The sequence below is a fragment of the Excalfactoria chinensis genome, chromosome 7 (genome assembly GCF_039878825.1).
Source record: "Excalfactoria chinensis isolate bCotChi1 chromosome 7, bCotChi1.hap2, whole genome shotgun sequence".
Taxonomy (NCBI): domain Eukaryota; kingdom Metazoa; phylum Chordata; class Aves; order Galliformes; family Phasianidae; genus Excalfactoria; species Excalfactoria chinensis.
Window position 1 is genome coordinate 27,818,943 of NC_092831.1, and position 19,069 is coordinate 27,838,011.

Sequence of the window (19,069 nt, forward strand, 5' to 3'; positions counted from 1 at the left end):
CAAAACGGCCACATAACCACTTCTAACAGCTATCCCCAAACCTGCCTCCCTCTTATGTTTAGGTTTGGGGTAGAGTTGCCACAGGTTGTTTCAGGAAACACTTCTGTGAGATCAAAGACTGCAGCTGAGGATGGAGCTATGTTGCCTCTTAGAAAAGCTCCAACTGCATGTTGTTGTTGGTCTGGCTTTTTGAGCATCATAGCAACTCAGTGAGGAGCTGAGGAGTTGCAGGTATTTCACAGGCAGAGTGTAGGTATAGAGAGGAGTTTCAGTTTATGGTGTCCAAAACAGTCATTTCCAAGGCTAATTCCACGAAATACAATGTAGACTCCAGCAAGGTTTCTTACTGCTGGAGGGTATACAGGGAGTATGGCAGGATCACACTGCTGAAGGAGGTACTGAAGGAGGTAAAAGTTATTTCCTGAATGAGTTTCTGCAGTTAGTGTAGAGCAAACCTAACAAAAGTGCTGTGATGTATTAACACATTGCTCTGCCACTGGCTGTAAATTCTTGCTCATATGCACGCTGCTTAAATGGAGTAAGAGTGGCTTTAGTTACCATTCCTGTTCCTAAATCTCTGTGCCAATTTTTCTTATTTGATAGTCATACTTTCCTGTTCTTAAAGTGCTTCCCCTGTTAGATATATTATAGCTACGACAGACAGGAGTGAGAAAGTAATGAAACAGGAAATTGACACTGTTGTGTGCTGGCAATTGCACAAGGTAAATCGAGAGCATTTTTAGAATGTGGTAAATGTCCCCTCCAAAGTAATCACCTGGAGAAATAAACACACTTTTCTTTTAGTAAAACATTTGACTAATTAAGTACTAGCTTATTAAGTACTAGCAGTGCACTTACTGGTACCTGAGTGGTTATAGAAGTCCAAGAAATGTGATGATCCAAAAATGACTTGCAAGTACAGGTGTTCTCTGGACTCACACCAGAGTTCTTCCTTGCACACCACACTAAGCTTTGGGATTCGATCTGTTGTATTTCGGGATGATTAATTCTGGAAGTTAACATGGGCCCTGAGGTCTGGGTTTCTTCATGTTGAGAAGAGCCATGCTGTAATCTGCGGTAGTTCTGCACACATTCCCATGGAATTCTTCAGTCTGTAGATAAAAATGAGTAATTTCACTGGTAAAATACAAAACGACCGAGCCTTCCTTTTTTTTCTAAGACTGTTTTTGAGTTCTTTACGTAGCTGTGCAACATCTTAAAAACATGTAATTTTTTCCTTGCAGTCTGGATATCTGCCACTGTGGTGGTGCTTTCCCATTCAGCAGAGTCTTTGCTTCATACAGATTGAATGCACATTGAGATTTTTAAATCAATCTGATCAATACGTTACTCACATCTCGTTTGCTCTGTCCAGATCTTTTACGACCAAATTGCTATTTCTGTGCTTTAAAACCTGTCCCTGAATGTTTTGTTCTGACCTGATTTTTTTAGCCAGTGACCGGAATGCATCACTTAAACATTAATAGAAAAGGCGTGACTTGTAATTAACTGGAAAATATTTTTTTCAGCCTCTTCCTGTATAAACAACAGTGCCTAGAAAGGCAAGCAGGAGATACTGGGTAGTCTCTGGCCATTCTTGTTTTGAGCAATCAGTTCTGACTGATAAGCATACAAAGTAATATTAAAAGTTTAAAAAACATGCATGCCATTTCAGATCCATTGCATTTATATTCAATATGCAGCAGTTTCCTCTGAGTAAGCTGTAGGCCGCGTTTATTGTTAGAATAACCATTAAGGTCTGACATTTAAAACAAAACCATTGTGAAATGTTATCTGGAGTCAGTCCACAACTCAGTGCTTTGTGGGGAGCAGCTCTTAGTCTTACCAAGTAACCTGCGTTTCTTTTGGGGCAATTTTAGAAGGCAGTGGTTTTGAGGACGTTAGAAGACTTGAGTCATTTTATCCGTAGCTGCGATAGTCTCCCTGCAACAATAAAGAAGAAAATAAAAAATGACGGCTTTGTGGGGTTTTTCTTCGTTTTTGTTGTTGTTGTTTTTACTGCTGTGAGCAATGAAGAGTATTCTCTTAACAAGAGTGCATGCTTTTGAGTGAACAAAATGTGCCATAAGTAGACAGCAGACTTTTTTTTTCCTGTTGAAATGCTTTCCGAGCTGCAGCTGTTGTAACATCAGCTGTAAAATGTTCTGGTTTCTTCTGCTGTTCTAGCCATCTTTGGCTGAGATACTGAAATCACGGATCTACTCGGTGTATTATTTATTCCGTGTCCTTGGCAGGTCGTTCAGGGCTGGAGTTTTTCTGTTTGTTTGTTTTTGTGGTGTGTTTTTTTTTTTTTTAATAGCTGAGCATAATGTGGAAGAAAATAAACATGCAGCTCTTGGTTATTCACAAGAAGAAACTAAATATGATCCTTCCATGATGTATGAGATTGGAATCTTAAGTGGGAAAACAGCAGAAACCCAGGAGCTGTTGAGTATGGTCTGACTACCTTCTGTGTTTTTATTTATTCCAGAGTGCACAACTGAGTGAAATCATCAGTAGCCTCATTGCTCCGCTCAACCTGTCTCCAGCTTCTTCTCTCTCATCCAAAACTTGCAGGCACAGACAGCTGGTCAATGGCATCTCCTTCAGGTAGGTGACAGTGTGGTGTTATTTTCTTTGGGAACAACTTTGGGTAAAGTAATATAAATTCAGCAAATAATCCTTACGGTATTAGGTTAGGGAGAAAGAACTGCTTTCTGTGAACTTCAAGAGTGACAAAGTTGAGCTTGGAAAGTTGTAGTGTGTTTTTGTTTTCTTAAAGACGTCATAAAATAACGCCATCACTGTAATTGCACATAAGTAAGTCTTGGAATGAAGACTGTATCTGTGCAGTAGTGAAAGGACTCATTAAATTGCATGCTATTTTTACATGTTTCAGTCTTAGTGTATTCTGTCACCGTGAGTTCAACTTAATTACTACGAAGCTGACAAACTAGATTTCACTGGATTAGTACAACACACGACCAGTGCCACCTGTACCTCAACATGGGTCAGGGTCTGTTTATTTCTAATAGCTTTATGAGTTTGCACATCTTCAATCTGAAGAATCTAAATGAATCCTTGCCAGCTCATCTTTCACTCATTTTGATTCGCTTTGCAGTCCTGGATGAGTTTACTTTTCCAGGATGAAAGGATGTAGCAGCCTGAAATTGATGCTGTAGGCAAACGCTTCATAGTATTGTGCCATACGTTTTAGTAACTTTATCCTGTATTTGTTCATTTTAAAATGCGCCACAGGTACTTTTCAGTATTATTCTCAAAGCACTATTAAGATTACTACTTACAGTCCAATCTTACAAACGACCTAGGTATGTAGGATATTTCTCTTGAGCTGCTGGTGAGGTGATTCGGGGGGATGAGGGCATAGCTGAGTTATTCACGGGTCTTGATTAAGATCAAGTGGCTGAAGGTGATCACTATTGGGGCCAGGGGCTTTATGGCAGTGTCTGCAGCAGAATGTAATTCCCTGGCTCCCGGCTCCGTGTAGGGCTGGCCACACCGTCTGTTTCTCAGCAGCTTTGCTGCAGAAGCTGTAGCTTCCCACGAGGAGATTATAATGAGCAGCTTGGATGGGCAACTGCTGTCTGTTGCCAAAGCGACTGTGTGACTGTGCCCTCAATTTGAGGATGAAGGGGTCCTGTCATGTGGCATTTGTGTTCCTGATGTAGTGGTTGTTTACAAGTAATGCAGAGAACAATCAGAATACTCTGCTGAGTTCTGGAATAAAAGCTGCCCCGATGATGGTATGTGGAAGAAGAGAAGAATCAAGACCATTAGGAATGTGTCTTGAGTCTGTGACTTCCTTGTGCAACAGACCAGGAAGGAGTCCTGTTTTTCTCAGTGTTCTTAGATGGGAATGAAGTTGACTTCATGGTGAGGGAACCTAATGGTGCAAGTTCAAGGTTCTTCTCTTCTGCATTTTACTTTCCAGCAGATGTTTATCAGGAACTGTCCAAAATCAGTCCTCTTCCTTTTATGAGCAGCACGGTTGTTGGAGCAGCTCAGGGAGTGCTCTCTTTAAGGCTGGTTGTTTTCTTTCCTTGGTCTGTAACAACCTAAGGTAGAATGGGAAGACACGGAGGATTTTCTCAGTGCCGTAGCTCAGAACTGGAGGTGGTAAGTTAGCTGCTGCCAGGGAAGCATAAGATCACAATCATGGAATGACAGAATGGCTTGGGTTGGAAGGGGACTTCGAGGATCATCCCATTCCCTTGCCGCAAGCAGGGCTGCCTCCAGCTAGATTCAATACTAGACCAGGTTGCCCAGGGCTGCATCCAACCTGGCCTTCAGCACCTCTGGGAACGCAACATCCGCAGCCTCTCTGGGCAGCCTGTGCTAGCACCTCACCACTCTCTCAGTGAATACCTACCCCCTGATCTAAATCTTCCCTCCTTTGGTGTAAAGCTTTTTCTCCTTGTCCTATCGCTATGTATACCTGTGTAAAAAGTTGATTTCCCTTCTGTTTATAATTTCCCTTTAAATACTGGAAGGTTGTAATGAGATCTCTCCGCAGCCTTCTTTTCTCCAAATTGAACAAGCTCAGCCCATTCAGCCCGTCTTCAGAGGCTTGTGATCTTTCTATTTGTTAGCTTGAAGATCAGCTGAATTATTTTAATTTTTCACTTCATGTGAAGTGTTTTAAAGCCTGCAAATAAATACATCTCATAAAAGATGGTAATTAAGCACAGCGTAGAGTAGTTGTCCTAAGAATCCCACGAGGAAATTCACTGACTCCTACTTGTGGTATTGAGTATGTTTCATTTCTTCTTGTATTTTATTGGTGTCCTTGTTTAGTGTGCGATTAAATCAAGCAGTTAAATTCTGAAGTTAACTTCATTCCTTGGCTTATGTTCCCCTCGCTTTTTCCAGAGCACTGTCTGACTTTATTGTGTTTCAGAAAGTAGAAGTCAGAATCAACTTGAAAGTAAGGTGATTTTTAGGATTTTGAAGATGGAAATAGAAGGGATGGGATTGCTGTGTTTACAGATAAGGTAAATGTTTGAAATATGTGGTAGGCTCTTGATGCAGAAGATCATATAGTCCTTGTTTAAAGTAGGTCTACACGTGAGGTGCTTTGAGGATGGTAATGACAGGGTTGCAGTATGGCTTGTTACTTGGGAGTTCCCAGTGGAATTGGTGGTACACGGACAGTTCCTGGTTGATTAAATGTGGGTAAACTTGAATTGCCATTTGTCAAGGTCTGATTTTATTAGTGGTTTCCCGTTTTTTTTAATGTAGTCTTTCTTTGCTTCATTAAATCTGGACCCAAAGATGAGCCAGATGAAGGTAAATCTTCATAGAAGCAGCACCTTAACAGAATTACTTCCTTATCAAGAGAGGGGAGTGGAAAAAAACCTTTAGTTCAGAATAGAGCCTGTCCTGTGGCTTCCAGTGCATATGTGCATTCTGTAAGGTCTGTGTTCTGCAGCCAGTCTGCAGCGCAAGACAGGCCGATCTAGAAGCTCTGAGTGTTTCAGCAAATACAGGAATGTTACTTCCACCTCTGCTCTTCTGTAGAATCCTGTTTTGAAAATCATACTACATGAAGATCTAAATACATGGATAACTTCAGCCTTCACTTGGAAGCCTGTTCACATGAGTGGCAGGAAAAACGTATTGCTGTGAACTGCAGTCCCAAACCACAGAACTGAGAACTCTGCTTCATCTGAAAAAGAAACTGAGCATTCCTGGAAGGCACAGGAGGGTAAACAGAGCAGCTGGAAAAGGCTGCAGAGAGATTATCAGTGACCTACACAGCACAGCAGAACAAGGGCTGCAATTGCAGAAATTGAGACTGAGGAGCTTTTTGTGCTAATGCTCTTTTCCAAGTTGTTTTTCATGTAAGGGGGAGATAGTGGAAGTTCAGAATCTGGTCTTGGCACTCTCTGATGTCAGGGCAGATAAGAATGGAACAAAAGTTTTTAAGCATTCAGAGGAGGTACTTCACTGGAACTTTTGCATGGTCTTGCAATATTGTATTTCTTTCTCAAGCTGTAAAGTTCAGCATTTGCATTAAGAATGTCATGCTTCAATGCTCTGGGCTTTGTTTTGGCACTTACTAGTGTGTTCCTCTATATCCATACCATTCTTCTTTTAATTAGCACATTTTTCATTGGGTATGTACTGCTTGTTGGGGGGCTTGATGTGTCAAAAGAATAGTTCAGATTCGTGCCAATAAAACATCGTTGCCACAACAGCACAGCAGGGGATGGTGTTTAATCAAGCCTTTGTAATGAGCACTTCTTTTTAATAAAACATGTACCGTTAGTAGATAGTTACTTCCCAAATAGATTGATAAACAACCCTGTAATAAACTCTTTTCCATGTTTTATTGCATGTTAGAAGTTTTCTAATAAAGCTGTATCCTACCTGATAAAGTTCATGCAAGAGAATAACCATTCATGCAGAGAAAATAATCATTCCTGCAGACAGATGGCCTGTTATGATCCAAGGCTGAGATACCTCGTGTGCTTGCACTTCTTGGGCAGTTGAGATTTGCACTCAAGGTCTTCAGTATTGCAAAAATAAATGCATACTTGGGGATTTTAGCAGGACGCCTTTATGTCTGCAGGCAGAGGTTGCTACAGTGACAAAATAAGATTGGGATACCTGGGAAGATGAAGTACATTTGATGGCACTGTATTGCTTTAACTGAAGGAGGAGAATTCCTGATTTTGATACAGATGTTTTGCAGTGGTTTGCAGTCCTACAAAGAGTCAACAGTGGTTTGTAAAGGTTTACTAAAGTTTCAGTTCATGAACAAAAAATAAGACGATCTTAAAGTGTGTAGGCAAGATTCTACATCTCCGTGTATTAGCACAACTGTTGCTTTGTGTGGAGTGTAGGTTTGTAGAGAAATAATAGTTGTAACTTGGAGTTCAGAGGTATTAGAAGCACTGGGAAGAGCTCTTGAATTTGGAAAGAAACAAGAACTGTTAGAAAAGTTAGCAAAAACAATGCATTTCTTTTTGTGATAGACCACAGACTTAATCAAAGAGCAAACAAAACACATGGATGCTTTCCAGAAGCAGTATCCTGAAATACTTCAGTGTGTATAACGTTCTCTTAGAATTAGATGGCTAATGCTAATCAGAGGTTGAAAGCTTGTCCACTGCACATGGAGCATATTTAACTTTTTGTATTTACTCTCTCATTTATTATGAAACTGCAGGGCTTCAGACAACAGAGAAGTATCCTCTTCGAGCAACTGGCTGCTTGATCATCAGCACATCAAGAAAAGAAGAAGAGACAGGACAAGACTAAGATCTTTTTCTGTGACTAATGTCAGCACATCTGCCCGAACAAGGCCACTTCACAGTTTCCAGAAGAGAAAACTCTACAGAATGCACAGTGCCTATGACTGGAATCAGCAGGTAGGCCTTTGCCTCTTTTTCTTCAGGAGACAAAAGCAGAGTCTTTCCGGTGTGTCAGAAGAATGGTGCGTGTGTTGCTTATGTGTTACTCTCAGGGAGCGTAGAGGTGTGCCAGCAGGAGCTCAGAGTTAATGAGCTGAACATAAAAATCAAAGATTGCTCAGAATCCTGCTTTTCAAATGAGTTTGTTGCGTGGCTGTCTTTAAAATCTAGTCAGAGGACAACGCAGCATTTCCTTTGGGAGGCTTGACTGCTGAGGAAACAAACTTCGGTGTACATCAGCTGCCTGCTTGTTATCAGAATATTTGCTTTAACTACAGGAAAGTTTACACAGCTGGTGGCTCATTATTTTCTAGGAAATTAAGTTGCAATATCTTAATCTTGTTTCCTTTTTATGCTGTTCCCGATTAGAAACATTACTTCTTCCATGGTGTTTCACAAATGCTTTAAAACTCTTAAGAACCTTCTGCATTACTAAGGAATTCATATTTTAAAGTGGGGGATAAAACACTGTTATGCAAGACAAGGCATATTTCACATCTGTTATTAATAGCATATTGCTGTTAGTAGCATATAATGAATTTATTTAGCTGTAATGCTTAAAGCAGTCATTTGGGAGCAGAGACAGTATGAACTCTTTAAAGCAATGTGAATCCAAAGTGATTTTAATTTCTTCATACTTGGTCTTTTAGAAGCAGTGCTACACTGACAGCAGTTTCTGTGTCTTCTCTGCTAACTGCTTAGAAAATACTAAGTGTACCAGTGGTCTGGGGAAGAAGTTTCCCCTGCAAGGATGTTATCTGAGCATGCTGATCCAGCACCTTCTGCAGCAGAAGCTTGTGAACAGAAAGGTCATATCTGCAGCTCAGTGGTGGGAATACAAAGCAGAGTTATACCTTTATCTTCAGCCTGCTGTAGAGCTGAGCTGCTCTGGGTCATCAGTATTTTACAGACTGTAATCAGAAGGGACTTGTTTTTAAGTAATGTGAAGGCTTCAGATGTTGGAGCTGCAGTAATTCTGTGCATGCTCCACGTTTTTTACATTTCTAGTGCTGGGTTTCCATATATTAAGCCACCTCCAGTGTCTCTGTACTGAAGATGCAGAGATGTCCAAAGACATCTGTCTTTGGCAGTAAAAACTCCTGTAGGAAATGCTGTCTCAAAGAGGCCTCACAGAGTTTAATGAACAGAAGTGCAGCTTTCTATTTAACAGTGACCACTTTCACTCTCCCTCCAACAAAAATGAGCATTCCCAGATTTACAGAGGAGCCTTTAGCATTAGTTAAATGGAGGCCAAATTTGATGCCACGTTAAAAGAATTTTAGTCTAAAATTCTGGAATTCAGGACATATCTGAAGTTTTAATATTCCTTCTGCAGTGATGGGATCCAAAACCTAATTGGTTTGGAATCTCTAGGCTGCTTTCCAAATACCTAAGGCTCGGTTTTACAGTTGATGAGCTTTAGTAATGGACCTCATGGATGGAAGGAGAGATCTGTTAGTTTGCAGCTCTTGCCTGGCGATCTGCTTATTGACTCTGAATCTCAGCATCTTCAGGGTGTCTGGTGGCCAGGCAGCTGGATGCTGTTGATAGATACTGGAAATGTGTGCACTAAGACTGCAGTTCAAATGCACCTTCTTCAGCTTTGCAATCAGAAGCCTGCCTCTGAGTGCTTGTAAAATCATTGCTAGCCTTAGCCAGCTTGTCATGGCTGACTGTATGTGTCATACAATTTTTGCTTACTGTGGCTCTCAGCACAGAAGTCTGTGGTTATACTTTGCTTTCTGCATGCAGAGTTTACCAAGGGGCTGTGTGGAGAACTGTGTCATGCTACAGAGAGAGTCAGCTCACGTTCCTGAAGAAAATAGTTGGTGGCAGCAATCAAGCTGTCAGTTTTAGGCTTCATGCAAGTGCCAAACTCAATTAAAATGCTCAAAATTAAGGTAAAGCAGTTAACAAAGGCACATACGGTGTTGGGTGAAAACAGAATAACAGTGATCCTGCTGGGGAAGCAAGCGATAAAATTGGATTGGACGTTTTCTGCATGTTCTGACAATCAAACCTAAGTAGCTATCAGGTCTTTCAATTAGGAGCCATCGAAAGAGTATTGTTTCATTGAAGAAATTTCATTCTGACAAGCTCTGTCACTTTCTTAGTGCTGCATTTGCTACACTTGGTTACCCAGCTGCTGATGAGATTGTACAGCTTGAAATGCAAGAATGCTGGGTATCAACGTGGATTGAGTTGTAGATTAGACAGGGGGTAAGGCTGCAATTTAGGAACAGCCTCTGGGATTGATTTCCTTTCAAAATGCATCTATATCCCAAATAGTAATCCAACAAATTTCCTCTGGCCTTTCCTAGAAAACTGAGTTATTCCTTAGCAACATGGAAAATATCTGGATTTTTAATACAGTGTTACTGTGCTGCCTCTGGCAAGTTGTTCTCCCATATTTTCTCAGGTTTTAGGTATTTATAGAGCTTGTGGTACCATGGTGTCTGCAGACTCCCATTTCTTTTAGGACACTGGCTTGATAGCAAGCTGGAGCTAAGGAAGACTTGCTGCCGTCCCTGCAGCAGCTGTGCGGTTAGCAGAGACCGGCTTGCCAGCGTCTGAGAAGGTGCAATCTTCTGAACATTGCATCTCCTCAGACAGCCTCGGCGCTACTGAGTGCCAGGCTGTGCTGGTGGGCAGTGCTGCACTGCTGAGGAACCCGAGAGAATGAGAACTAAAGAATTGTGGCTAGAGAAACCAGAGCAAAATGCAGACTGCCCATGTCGAGGAGATGTAAGAAATGTTGGCTTAACTTGGAGGAATTTGTTTTTTCAGAACACATGACTGACTGTACACTCCTTGTTTATCCAGCGGCATTCACAGTGTTGTCCTTCACATCTCTTCAGATTCTTTTGGGAAGCTCATTCTCCCCTGCAGCACCCAACACACATGTTAGGAAAGGGGAAGTATGAAGTTGAACTGCTATCCCGTCTGTTGGTTCATAAGGTCACTGGGAAGAGAGCCACATTTTTTCTCTATCTACTGCTGTGCCGCATACATTTCCAATGCTGTCAAAAGTTTGTGTATTCAGTGACGTAGTATCTGCTCAGTGCCTGTTGAGAGATGCCCCGTACTGTCCTCTGCTTTGCTATGTTTCATCTCAGAAGAAAACTCCTTCCCCTCCTCCTGTATTTGAGATAATGCTTACACAGAAGAGTATCTAAAAGAAAGCATAGAGTTTACGTAATTACCAGTGCAAAAGGAGATGAATCCTTAAAATTGTCTGCAACTCGAGAAGATCAACAGATCAACATGATAGCTGGACTGCAGTGGGGATAAATAAAACAGGATGCGGGGTGTTTGGCTTATCTGCCACCATCCAGTATCCTCAGGAACATGAGACATCCTTTGGGGACGAATCCGCTTGTCCACTAATTCAGAATGAGTGAACAAGATGATCCGTGAGTCATCCTTTGGCAGTGCTATCTGTTTTGTATCTGTCTTCTTTCATGATCTAAATATCTTAGTAAGAATGTAGGCCATTTCTTGATTGTGAGTCAGTGCACAAGCCACTCAGAATAATCCATGCGTGCAGTAAACCCTGGGATGCAGTTTGTTTCAGAGTGGACAACGTGATTGTAGTGACACATCTCTGCAGCAAGAGTTCTGAATGAATGTTACAAACGTTTGTGCGGGGTAACACAGAGGAATAAACTGCAGCCATGTTGTAGGAGGAGGATGCATGCTTGTGGACGGGGGCTGGAATCCTCATATTGCTTCATGAAGGATTTGAACTTATCTTAGAGATCTCAAAATTTCTGGTAAGCTTATTTAAAAGCAGCCAATAAGCTTTATTGCTACTCAGACAGTCTCAGAGAGGTCTCTGCTTAGCTGATGTGCCGTGCTGTTTACTAGAGTGTATTTAATCTGTGTTGTTTGTTGCAGGGTTTCTTTCATAACAAGGAATGTGTTTTGCCAGGACATTTTGTTTCTCACATCCTAGCTAATGGCATCAGTTTCTCTTAGTTTGGTTGAGAGTTGCTTTACCAAGAGATGTCACTGGAACTAGGTAGCGGCTTAACACATTAAAACATTACACGGTAATAACAAAAGGTAAGAGGCAAAAGAGGAGTGAGATCTAAGTGCTATAACATTTGGTCCTTTCCAGTTCTTTGCAGGGTTCTGGAGCACTGTGTTCTTTCTTTTTAAGCTGAAAATTTCCTTTGTATTCTGTATTTCAACCCACTGGAGGAAGATGGTGGTTGTGCGGACTGAGTCACGCATAAAGAAAACTGGAATGTAAATTTGCAGAGTTGCCAACACTATGAAAGTCAGGAACCCAAGCGAGCATTTTAACAACCCACTTCCATTTCCTCTGTCAGATTGTCCCATGTTGTTGTGCCTTGTTATTTGCCTTTCGAGAGATGCAGGTGAATTCTGTGTGCCTTTTATCATAGAATATCCTGGGTAGAAGGGACCCACAAGGATAGAGTCAAACTCCTGGCTCTGCACAGGACCACCCAAAATCCAGACTGTTGTCTTCTACAGATAGAAGTGAAGTGACAATTGCTGGTTTCTCTAGCTCACTCAGTCTGTGCACAGACACAGACAGAACCAAGTGAAACAAGAGGCTGTTGAGAAATTCTGTATAGAATAGTAACTATCAAGCATTTTATTCACTAGCCAGCTAGAAAGTTTGCAGCCATTTCTCCTTAGTTGCAGTGAAAGGAGTCCACTGGTTGTCATTCCTCTCATTGGTATCCCTAGATATTGGCTCTGCCACCTGCCTCTGCATAGCTCACTGGCATTGCTGGCTTCTCAAAGGCTGTGAATACAAGGAATGTTGTTGTGGTGCCAAGTCTCTTGCAAAGAGGTTTCAAAAAGGAGATGTACCCTGCTTTAGTGAAAGTGGTATACCTCTGAGGGGACGTCAGGCTTGTGTGGGGGTACAATTCCTTGGTTATGGCTTACCAAGTTTGTAAATGAAATTGCTAGTTGATAAAATCACAGTCTTACTCTGGAAGTTTATATATATATATATATATATATATATATATATATAAAGTAAATATACATGTAAATATAGTACTATGGTAATTATAGTATACATACTTTCATACATGCACACACACACACCGTGTATATCTATCTATATACATATTTATATATATGAAAGTGTGTGTGTGTATATATATATATGTATAAAAGTAAAATTAGTAAAAAACCCAAACCAATAAATACTGCCTGGAGAAAAAGTAGCATTCCTGTGCATTCAGCTATTCTGAATATGTGACAAGACTGTTGTCTGCTGGGGAGGAAGGAAGAGGGAACTGCTTGAGCTATTGCCAGTAAAACATAATCTGTCTCTGTCAGGTTTATGTTAAGCCAGGCGGTCTGAAAGTTCTCTTTTCCACAGTGAAGTGTGCTTTTAACAGTTGTGCAGTTTTAGCTTGTTATGGTATTTCTGTAGTGTTTTACTGATCTACTCCTGATGTCTAGACAGCATTTTTACAAAACATATCCTCACGGGTTAAAAAGTCTTTTCCTTCTTTGGGTTTCTTTAATTGGTCAAAAATTAATCACTGACCTTGAATTCTTCAATTGATTTGTTTCTTCAACAAAAGCTCTTTGTTTCAGGGTCTTTAGGACAGCATACCTTTCCCACAGAGCAGGTGAAAGTCCATCTCCCATTGGCTTACAACAGGGTTGAAAGAACTAAGCTAATTTATACCTCTGAAAGGTGGGTGGTCTACAGGAATGGGGAAGATTCTGATCCCTTATGACAGTGATCAAAATCCTAATTTGAGACAAGCTGGACGCTGAGTAGTTTGTGCTCTGTCTTTTATGGAGGTCAGTTTCCTTCAATTTTCTTCCTGGAAGAACAAACTTCTGCCACAGGATGTGCTGCTGTATCCTTACTATCAACTTCAGAGGGACCACGGGCAGGCTGATGTGTTCACATCCTGGGGCAGCTTGCTGTGCTGCTCCTGACCTACATCATGTGGGAAAGGTCCTCTCCAGGAGCTTAATCTGGTAGGGAGGTTCTGTGAGGCAGTACGCATCTTTGGCACTGCCTGTTAGACACCATGAAGGGGTGTCTGAAGTGTTTTGCCTGTCTTCTCCCTGCACTACTGTGTGTTCTAAGATATCAGCCATCCACACAGCGGTTCTCTCGTGTCCCGCAGGTAAGCCTCTGCAATGCAGCTGGCTACTCATCTGCTGAAGAACAGCCTTTAATATTGACAAAGATGGCTCCTCTTTGACACTGCTGCAAAGTTTTGAGTCTGTGTGTGTAGGGCGAATATATTCTTTTTCCTTTCCTTTTTCAGGCTTATAAGAGTAATCAGAAGCAGACGTGACAGATATTCAGCAGAGTGTATTTGAGCTGACTTAATTAACTTGCTGGATTCATACGCATTGGTGTAATTGAACTGTGGCTCTGTGTTGTACTGTTACACTTCGGCTTGTTTCCAAAAATGGTTGGAGTTTCAGCAATGAGTTGCTGAAACCATGAAGTGAGTATTCACTTCACGAGTCTTAACCAGGAGCACAGAACGGTTTTCTCTTCAATTCTGGCACGCTTTGTGGATGCAGACCTTTTTCTCTCTGCGGAAAGGTGGTTGGCTGGTACTGTCCAGCTTTCTGAACCCTCTGCAGCACTGGCACATACCCACCATGCTTTGTCTAATGAATCAATTTATCACAAGCAAGTGCAAAATTGTTTTAGATATCAAAATAAATGGCTCACTGTATTTTCTGTGAGCCAGTAAGACAGTACTAAGAAAAAAAAAAGCCAAGAAGATTAAAATTCATAATACTCTTAAAAATCAGATTCTCTTGGTGACACTGTACATCATGAAGTTTAAAAGAGCTGCTATTTTAGTTTAATAGTTAAAGACCACACACTTCAGATTGCCTCTGAAGTACAGTGTATTTTCTTCTCCATAATGGAATTAACCTAATGTAATGTTATTCTTCATATCTACTTCAGCTCAGGAAGCGTGAGGTTTTGTATTTCAGCAGTGAAGAAAAATGGTTCATTCGGTGTGTAAGGTATAGGATAGCAGGGGAAGAGATGATAAGAGTTCAGGAATATCTTTTTTTGCCTTCTGAAGGGTTGGCATTGTAGCCAGGCATGCCACAGAGGCCTCTCTTTGGAAAGCTGTGTGCCCTGTTTTACTTAAAACCACGTTTTGGTGCTGTGTTGTGCTGATACCTGTGGGCTGGTTTTGTTCAGTTGACTTTTGGTAGTTGGTGAGCCACCGCCTTCCTGGTTTTGTTTTTTGCTGTGCTGCAGTCAACAGTACGTTGAGTTGTAGCCTCTGTTTAACTCGGAACTGGAAAGGGGCAGAGGTCGGTTCCCCAGCAGAGTCAATGTTTTGTTTTCTCTAAGGTTGAAGCACTGTCTATGAGCAGCATGCTCTCACTGCAGGATGAAGGGCTTCGGAGTTATTTTCTTCAAGAGCTGATTAAAGCAACATTCCTGACAAACATCATCATTTCACTCATTCAGCGTTTTCCAGTGGAAAACTACTGCAACAGAAATTTAAACCAGATCTGGTAACTGGGGACACAGACGCTGCCAGGCTTGTTTTTAGGTTTGTTTTTTTTCTATTAACTTCAGAGGGATTTAAATAAAATTACTCTTGTTTCTGTTTAAGTCCTTACGTTCTTTTGAATTATGAAGTGACTTAATGAAAGACTGAATGATTGAGGTGTCGGTGCCAGAGCAAAGAAATAATGCACAAATCCAGGAGGAAGGTTTGTAGCTCCCACCACAGACGAGATGAGGAAAAGAATGTGGCATTTACCAATGTTGGCAATTTGATTTTATTACTGTTTGGAAATAGACTGTGATTGCGGAAGTTATTTGACCGTTTTATGCATGTTTTTCAGCAGGCTTAGCTGTAAGCTGTATTCTAAATGGGTTTGCAAATGAAGTGAATTCAAGCAAGAGAAAGTCAGTCAGGACTAAGGGACTGGGTGTCAGTGTGTGTTGCTCTTACTCATATATTTTCTAGGGGATTTTACTGATTGGTGTTGGGGGATTTCTTTTAAAACTAACTGTATTAACTGTACTGTGGGTTCATTTCCAGAAGAAAAATTCAAGCAGAGTGAGTGCAGCAGCAGCTTCAAGTAGCGGACCTTCAGGAAACCAATTCATTCCAGAATAACAAAATCTGGTGAAAGTGGGTTTTAGTGCAGTTTTGAAAGGCAAAAGTTAGAAATTGAATGAAGGTAAAAGCTCTTTAGGCTTTACTTTAATGGTCCGTATAATGGGAAACATTCAGCTTGCTTTAGCACTTACCCCTCTAGTGTTTCCAAACGCGTCCCTGTCCTGCCAGCACTTCATGGATGTTTAAAGTTCAACAGAAGAAGCATCCCATATGTCTGACGTGGGAAATAACACAACACTGACTTGAAGGAGTCCCGGGCTAGAAAAGAATTATTTCCAATTAAAGTTGAAACATTCCACATAAAACCCATCTACGGAGGTCAGGGTGGCATAGGGACCATTCACGTTTTCTTTTGATGAAAATGTGAAATACAGCAGGAAGTCCACACAACCACAGGGTCTCCTCTGCCCCACTGTCATAACATGCAGCTCATTATGATTTTAATATATCCTACAGTACAAAGGTGAACAATTTAATATGTTCTGATAATCGTGGGTTGCAGATACTGATGCTACATCAGAAGTACAGATTACAGTAATTAGAGAGAGACAGTGTGGTAGATGCATCACTAGCAAATGAGTGACACTGCTAGAATACAGCCTGGGGTCTCTCAGGCAGGAGGAAGCAGCTAAAGAGATGTCTTGGATTCAGGAAGCAGGACGACTAAAAATACAAGTTTGTTTGATCGTCTTCCCTGTGATGCAGCTGTTGGCTGGTTTCCTCTCCTTCCATAAAAAGTCTTAAGAAAATCAAGAAGACCACTGTGACGTTCATGCTTACAGTCTGTTGAATTGAAATCCTTTTCCAGGAGACAATAGTTGTGGCTCCTTGCACAGTATTAGGCTGAGAAGCTGATACCGCAGTGTTCCTGTTTCCTCTCTGCTCATTTTAGGATCCTGCAGTATTTGGCAAAGCAGCAAACCCCTTCTTGTGTGTGCACAGCAGCAATGGATGACCTTAAAAATATCAGTGCTCTTGGGGCTGCTACTCATTGTACCTAGTAAAGCTGAAAGTGGCATCAGCAACACTCTTTTCCTGCAGTAGCTTATTCTGAAGCATGGGCTTGTTTTGACTACAGCTTAGTAGTACCATGTTCCACTCTTTCCTTCTGTCTTTAAGAGCTCAGCATTTTGCCTGCATGCTGCTGCTTTGTCCTTTCCTCTTGTGTTTTGCCATGCTGTCTTGCTACTTTGCACCTACCAATTCTGTGCAGTCCATCATTTTACTTTCCGTGCCTCAACAAGCCTTGTAAATAAGCAGCTACATTAATCTTTCTTCACAGTTCTCATCTTTGTAGTAGTTCACTTATAACCCATTAGTCAGTCAGTGCATCCATCTCCAGCATTTATTGTTCTCTATCTTCCTTCATTTATGTTATAACAAGGTAAGGACTTTGCCCTCCTCTTTTGTGTAAATAGTATGCACAAAATATTTAGTATTGTCTTGGTGTAAAAGATATGAGCTCAAACTGTCTGGAGAAGTAGCTTTTTGGCCATAGGATTATTATATGGGAATAATAACTGGAAGCAGTTACATTTTGCTCTGCAAACTCTGACAGCTTGTACCTGGCCTCTAATAAAAAGGGTATTTTTATATTCTTTGTATTGTGCTCCACAGTAGAGTTAGTCATATGTAGATTACCTGACATTTGTGCGAGTACTTTTCCCATTCACATGTCAAAGAGTGACTGTGAGGTTTTGTATTCTTCTGATCCAGCTGGAGGGAAGTTAAGCGAGTAAAAGAGAAGTTAACCTTTGCTGCTTTGTTTCCATGCAGACTTCATCATTTAGAGATACCTCCTATCTGTACAGAACTCAGTTACCATGTGCGGTGCCAGCCTCAGCACTGAGCAGCAGCGAGTACAGTCCAGAATCTAAAATGCTGGACTACGTGCAAGAGCTGGACTCTTCCTTCCATCCAGTCCTATCATTCCCTTCAGGTAAGTAACCCAAATCCTCCATAGAGGGTTGTGTGCTTATGAGAGCTGTGCAGTTTATGGACTACCTTTCTCACAGAGTGAATTTTTTATAGGACATCGTTCTTACAAAAAACTTCCTACTGGCAGACCATGTTAGGCTGAAGGAAAATCATAGTTTCATGCTGATATTGAAAGACACACCTGAATTTCCCATAGCAGTAAGGCAATTACAGCTAAGGAAGTATGGTCTAGGAAAAATTTGTGCTCGGGCCCTTTGCACTCGGCTCAGAAAGTTTCTTTAGGTTTTGTGATTGTTTGAGTGATAACCAGCCTTTTGGTGGTTGCTGATATTAATGATTTCTGACATCTCATTCTTTAAATCTTTTTAACCAATAATGCAGATGTTCTCTCTGTCTTTTCTTTGCCCTGAAAGTGCAACTTGCACTTCCAGGTTACCACATCCAGTGCTGTTGTTTGCAGAAGGGATTCATACTATTGAATTTCTTTCTTTGGTGATTTTTTTGTTGTTTTGCATTTTAGACAAAACCTTTTTGCTGAGCAGAACGGGAATCCTGCTGTAATGAGGGCTTCTTTGCCACAAAATAATCCCTACAGAGGAGAGCTGTCCCTGCACTCTTCCTGGGTCACTTGGTGCCAGTTTGTGTAACTAATGAAATTGTTTCCTTGCTTCAGCTTCTGAGCAAGGACCGCTGACCACAGCGCATGTTTTGGGTGGCTTTTGTCAGTGTTCCTTTAGATATCTGCTCAGGGATCTCTAGAGGGGCTGTGCCCCTTGCCTTCATTCTTGGCTTAGTCTTAGGGGAGACTAGGAAGTTTGACAAGAATGCTGGAAATCCATCAGAAAAGAAAACCAACTCTGATCATCATGAAAATAAGAGAAACTGAAAGGCTACTGATTGCCTTGTGGATACTGTAGGTCACTTTGCCAGAATGAAGGAAGAAAAATTGTTACTCTGATACCGAGGACATCTTTCGTTTGAGGAATATTTATCCTCTTTTTCCAGGAACCTTAGCCTTGCTAGTAATAGATAAGACAGGATAAGACTGCTGGACTGTGTGCTGCTTGGACACGCTCCTTGCTTTTGAGGGAGCACAGATTCCTGCTCTAGACTGCACTCTGCACTTTGCTGAGATTCCATATTATGAAGGGTATTTTAATAAAAAAGTGCAAGTGATCGCATCATACCTTGAGCACAGAAGTGATTTCCAAGCTTACACTTGGACAGATGGAACTTTGTAGTTTTTATCTCAGACAGTGGGCCTGGTGCTTTAACACCTTGTTTGTGGATAATCTGGAACAAATGCTGTTGCCCTTGTAGTTAAGGGACAGGAGCACATAATCTCTGAGACATCGAGGTTGTTCTTCAGGAAGAAATCAAGAGGAGTTGTCGGTTTTTTTTTCCTTTGCGTGAACTTGATGACTAATAAACTTTTCATATTTCTTTATGTTTTACTCAGAGGTAGAATAGGAAACGTGCCAAAAACCTTGGGGGAAGGAAAACCTTTTGCAGGTCAGCTTTGATCTGGAGACTTAAATATCTACTTAGATCAGTATCAAATTGAAA

General features: G+C 41.2%; 1 protein-coding gene and 1 long non-coding RNA gene across 8 annotated transcripts in view; one reads left to right on the forward strand and one right to left on the reverse strand.

The window, feature by feature from the left end:
• KANSL1L (KAT8 regulatory NSL complex subunit 1 like) overlaps window positions 1–19,069 on the forward strand; it is a 55,491-nt gene that overhangs the window by 22,680 nt on the left and 13,742 nt on the right. For all 6 annotated transcript variants that reach the window (XM_072341486.1, XM_072341491.1, XM_072341492.1 and 3 more), the window contains 3 exons: window positions 2,492–2,610; window positions 7,193–7,394; window positions 17,342–17,504. In XM_072341486.1, coding sequence (XP_072197587.1) covers window positions 2,492–2,610; window positions 7,193–7,394; window positions 17,342–17,504 — 484 coding nt within the window. The remainder of the gene's footprint in view (window positions 1–2,491; window positions 2,611–7,192; window positions 7,395–17,341; window positions 17,505–19,069) is intronic.
• The window catches only part of LOC140254676 (uncharacterized), a 45,389-nt gene that overhangs the window by 22,032 nt on the left and 4,288 nt on the right, over window positions 1–19,069 (reverse strand). The window contains exons 3-5 of one of the 2 annotated variants that reach the window (XR_011904286.1): window positions 15,697–15,823; window positions 1,847–1,944; window positions 865–1,112 (exon numbers count right to left, since the gene is read on the reverse strand). This is a non-coding gene — a long non-coding RNA (uncharacterized lncRNA). Of the gene's footprint in view, window positions 1–858; window positions 1,113–1,846; window positions 1,945–15,696; window positions 15,824–19,069 lie in introns of both variants that reach the window. The other variant, XR_011904287.1, reaches the window with a different exon arrangement.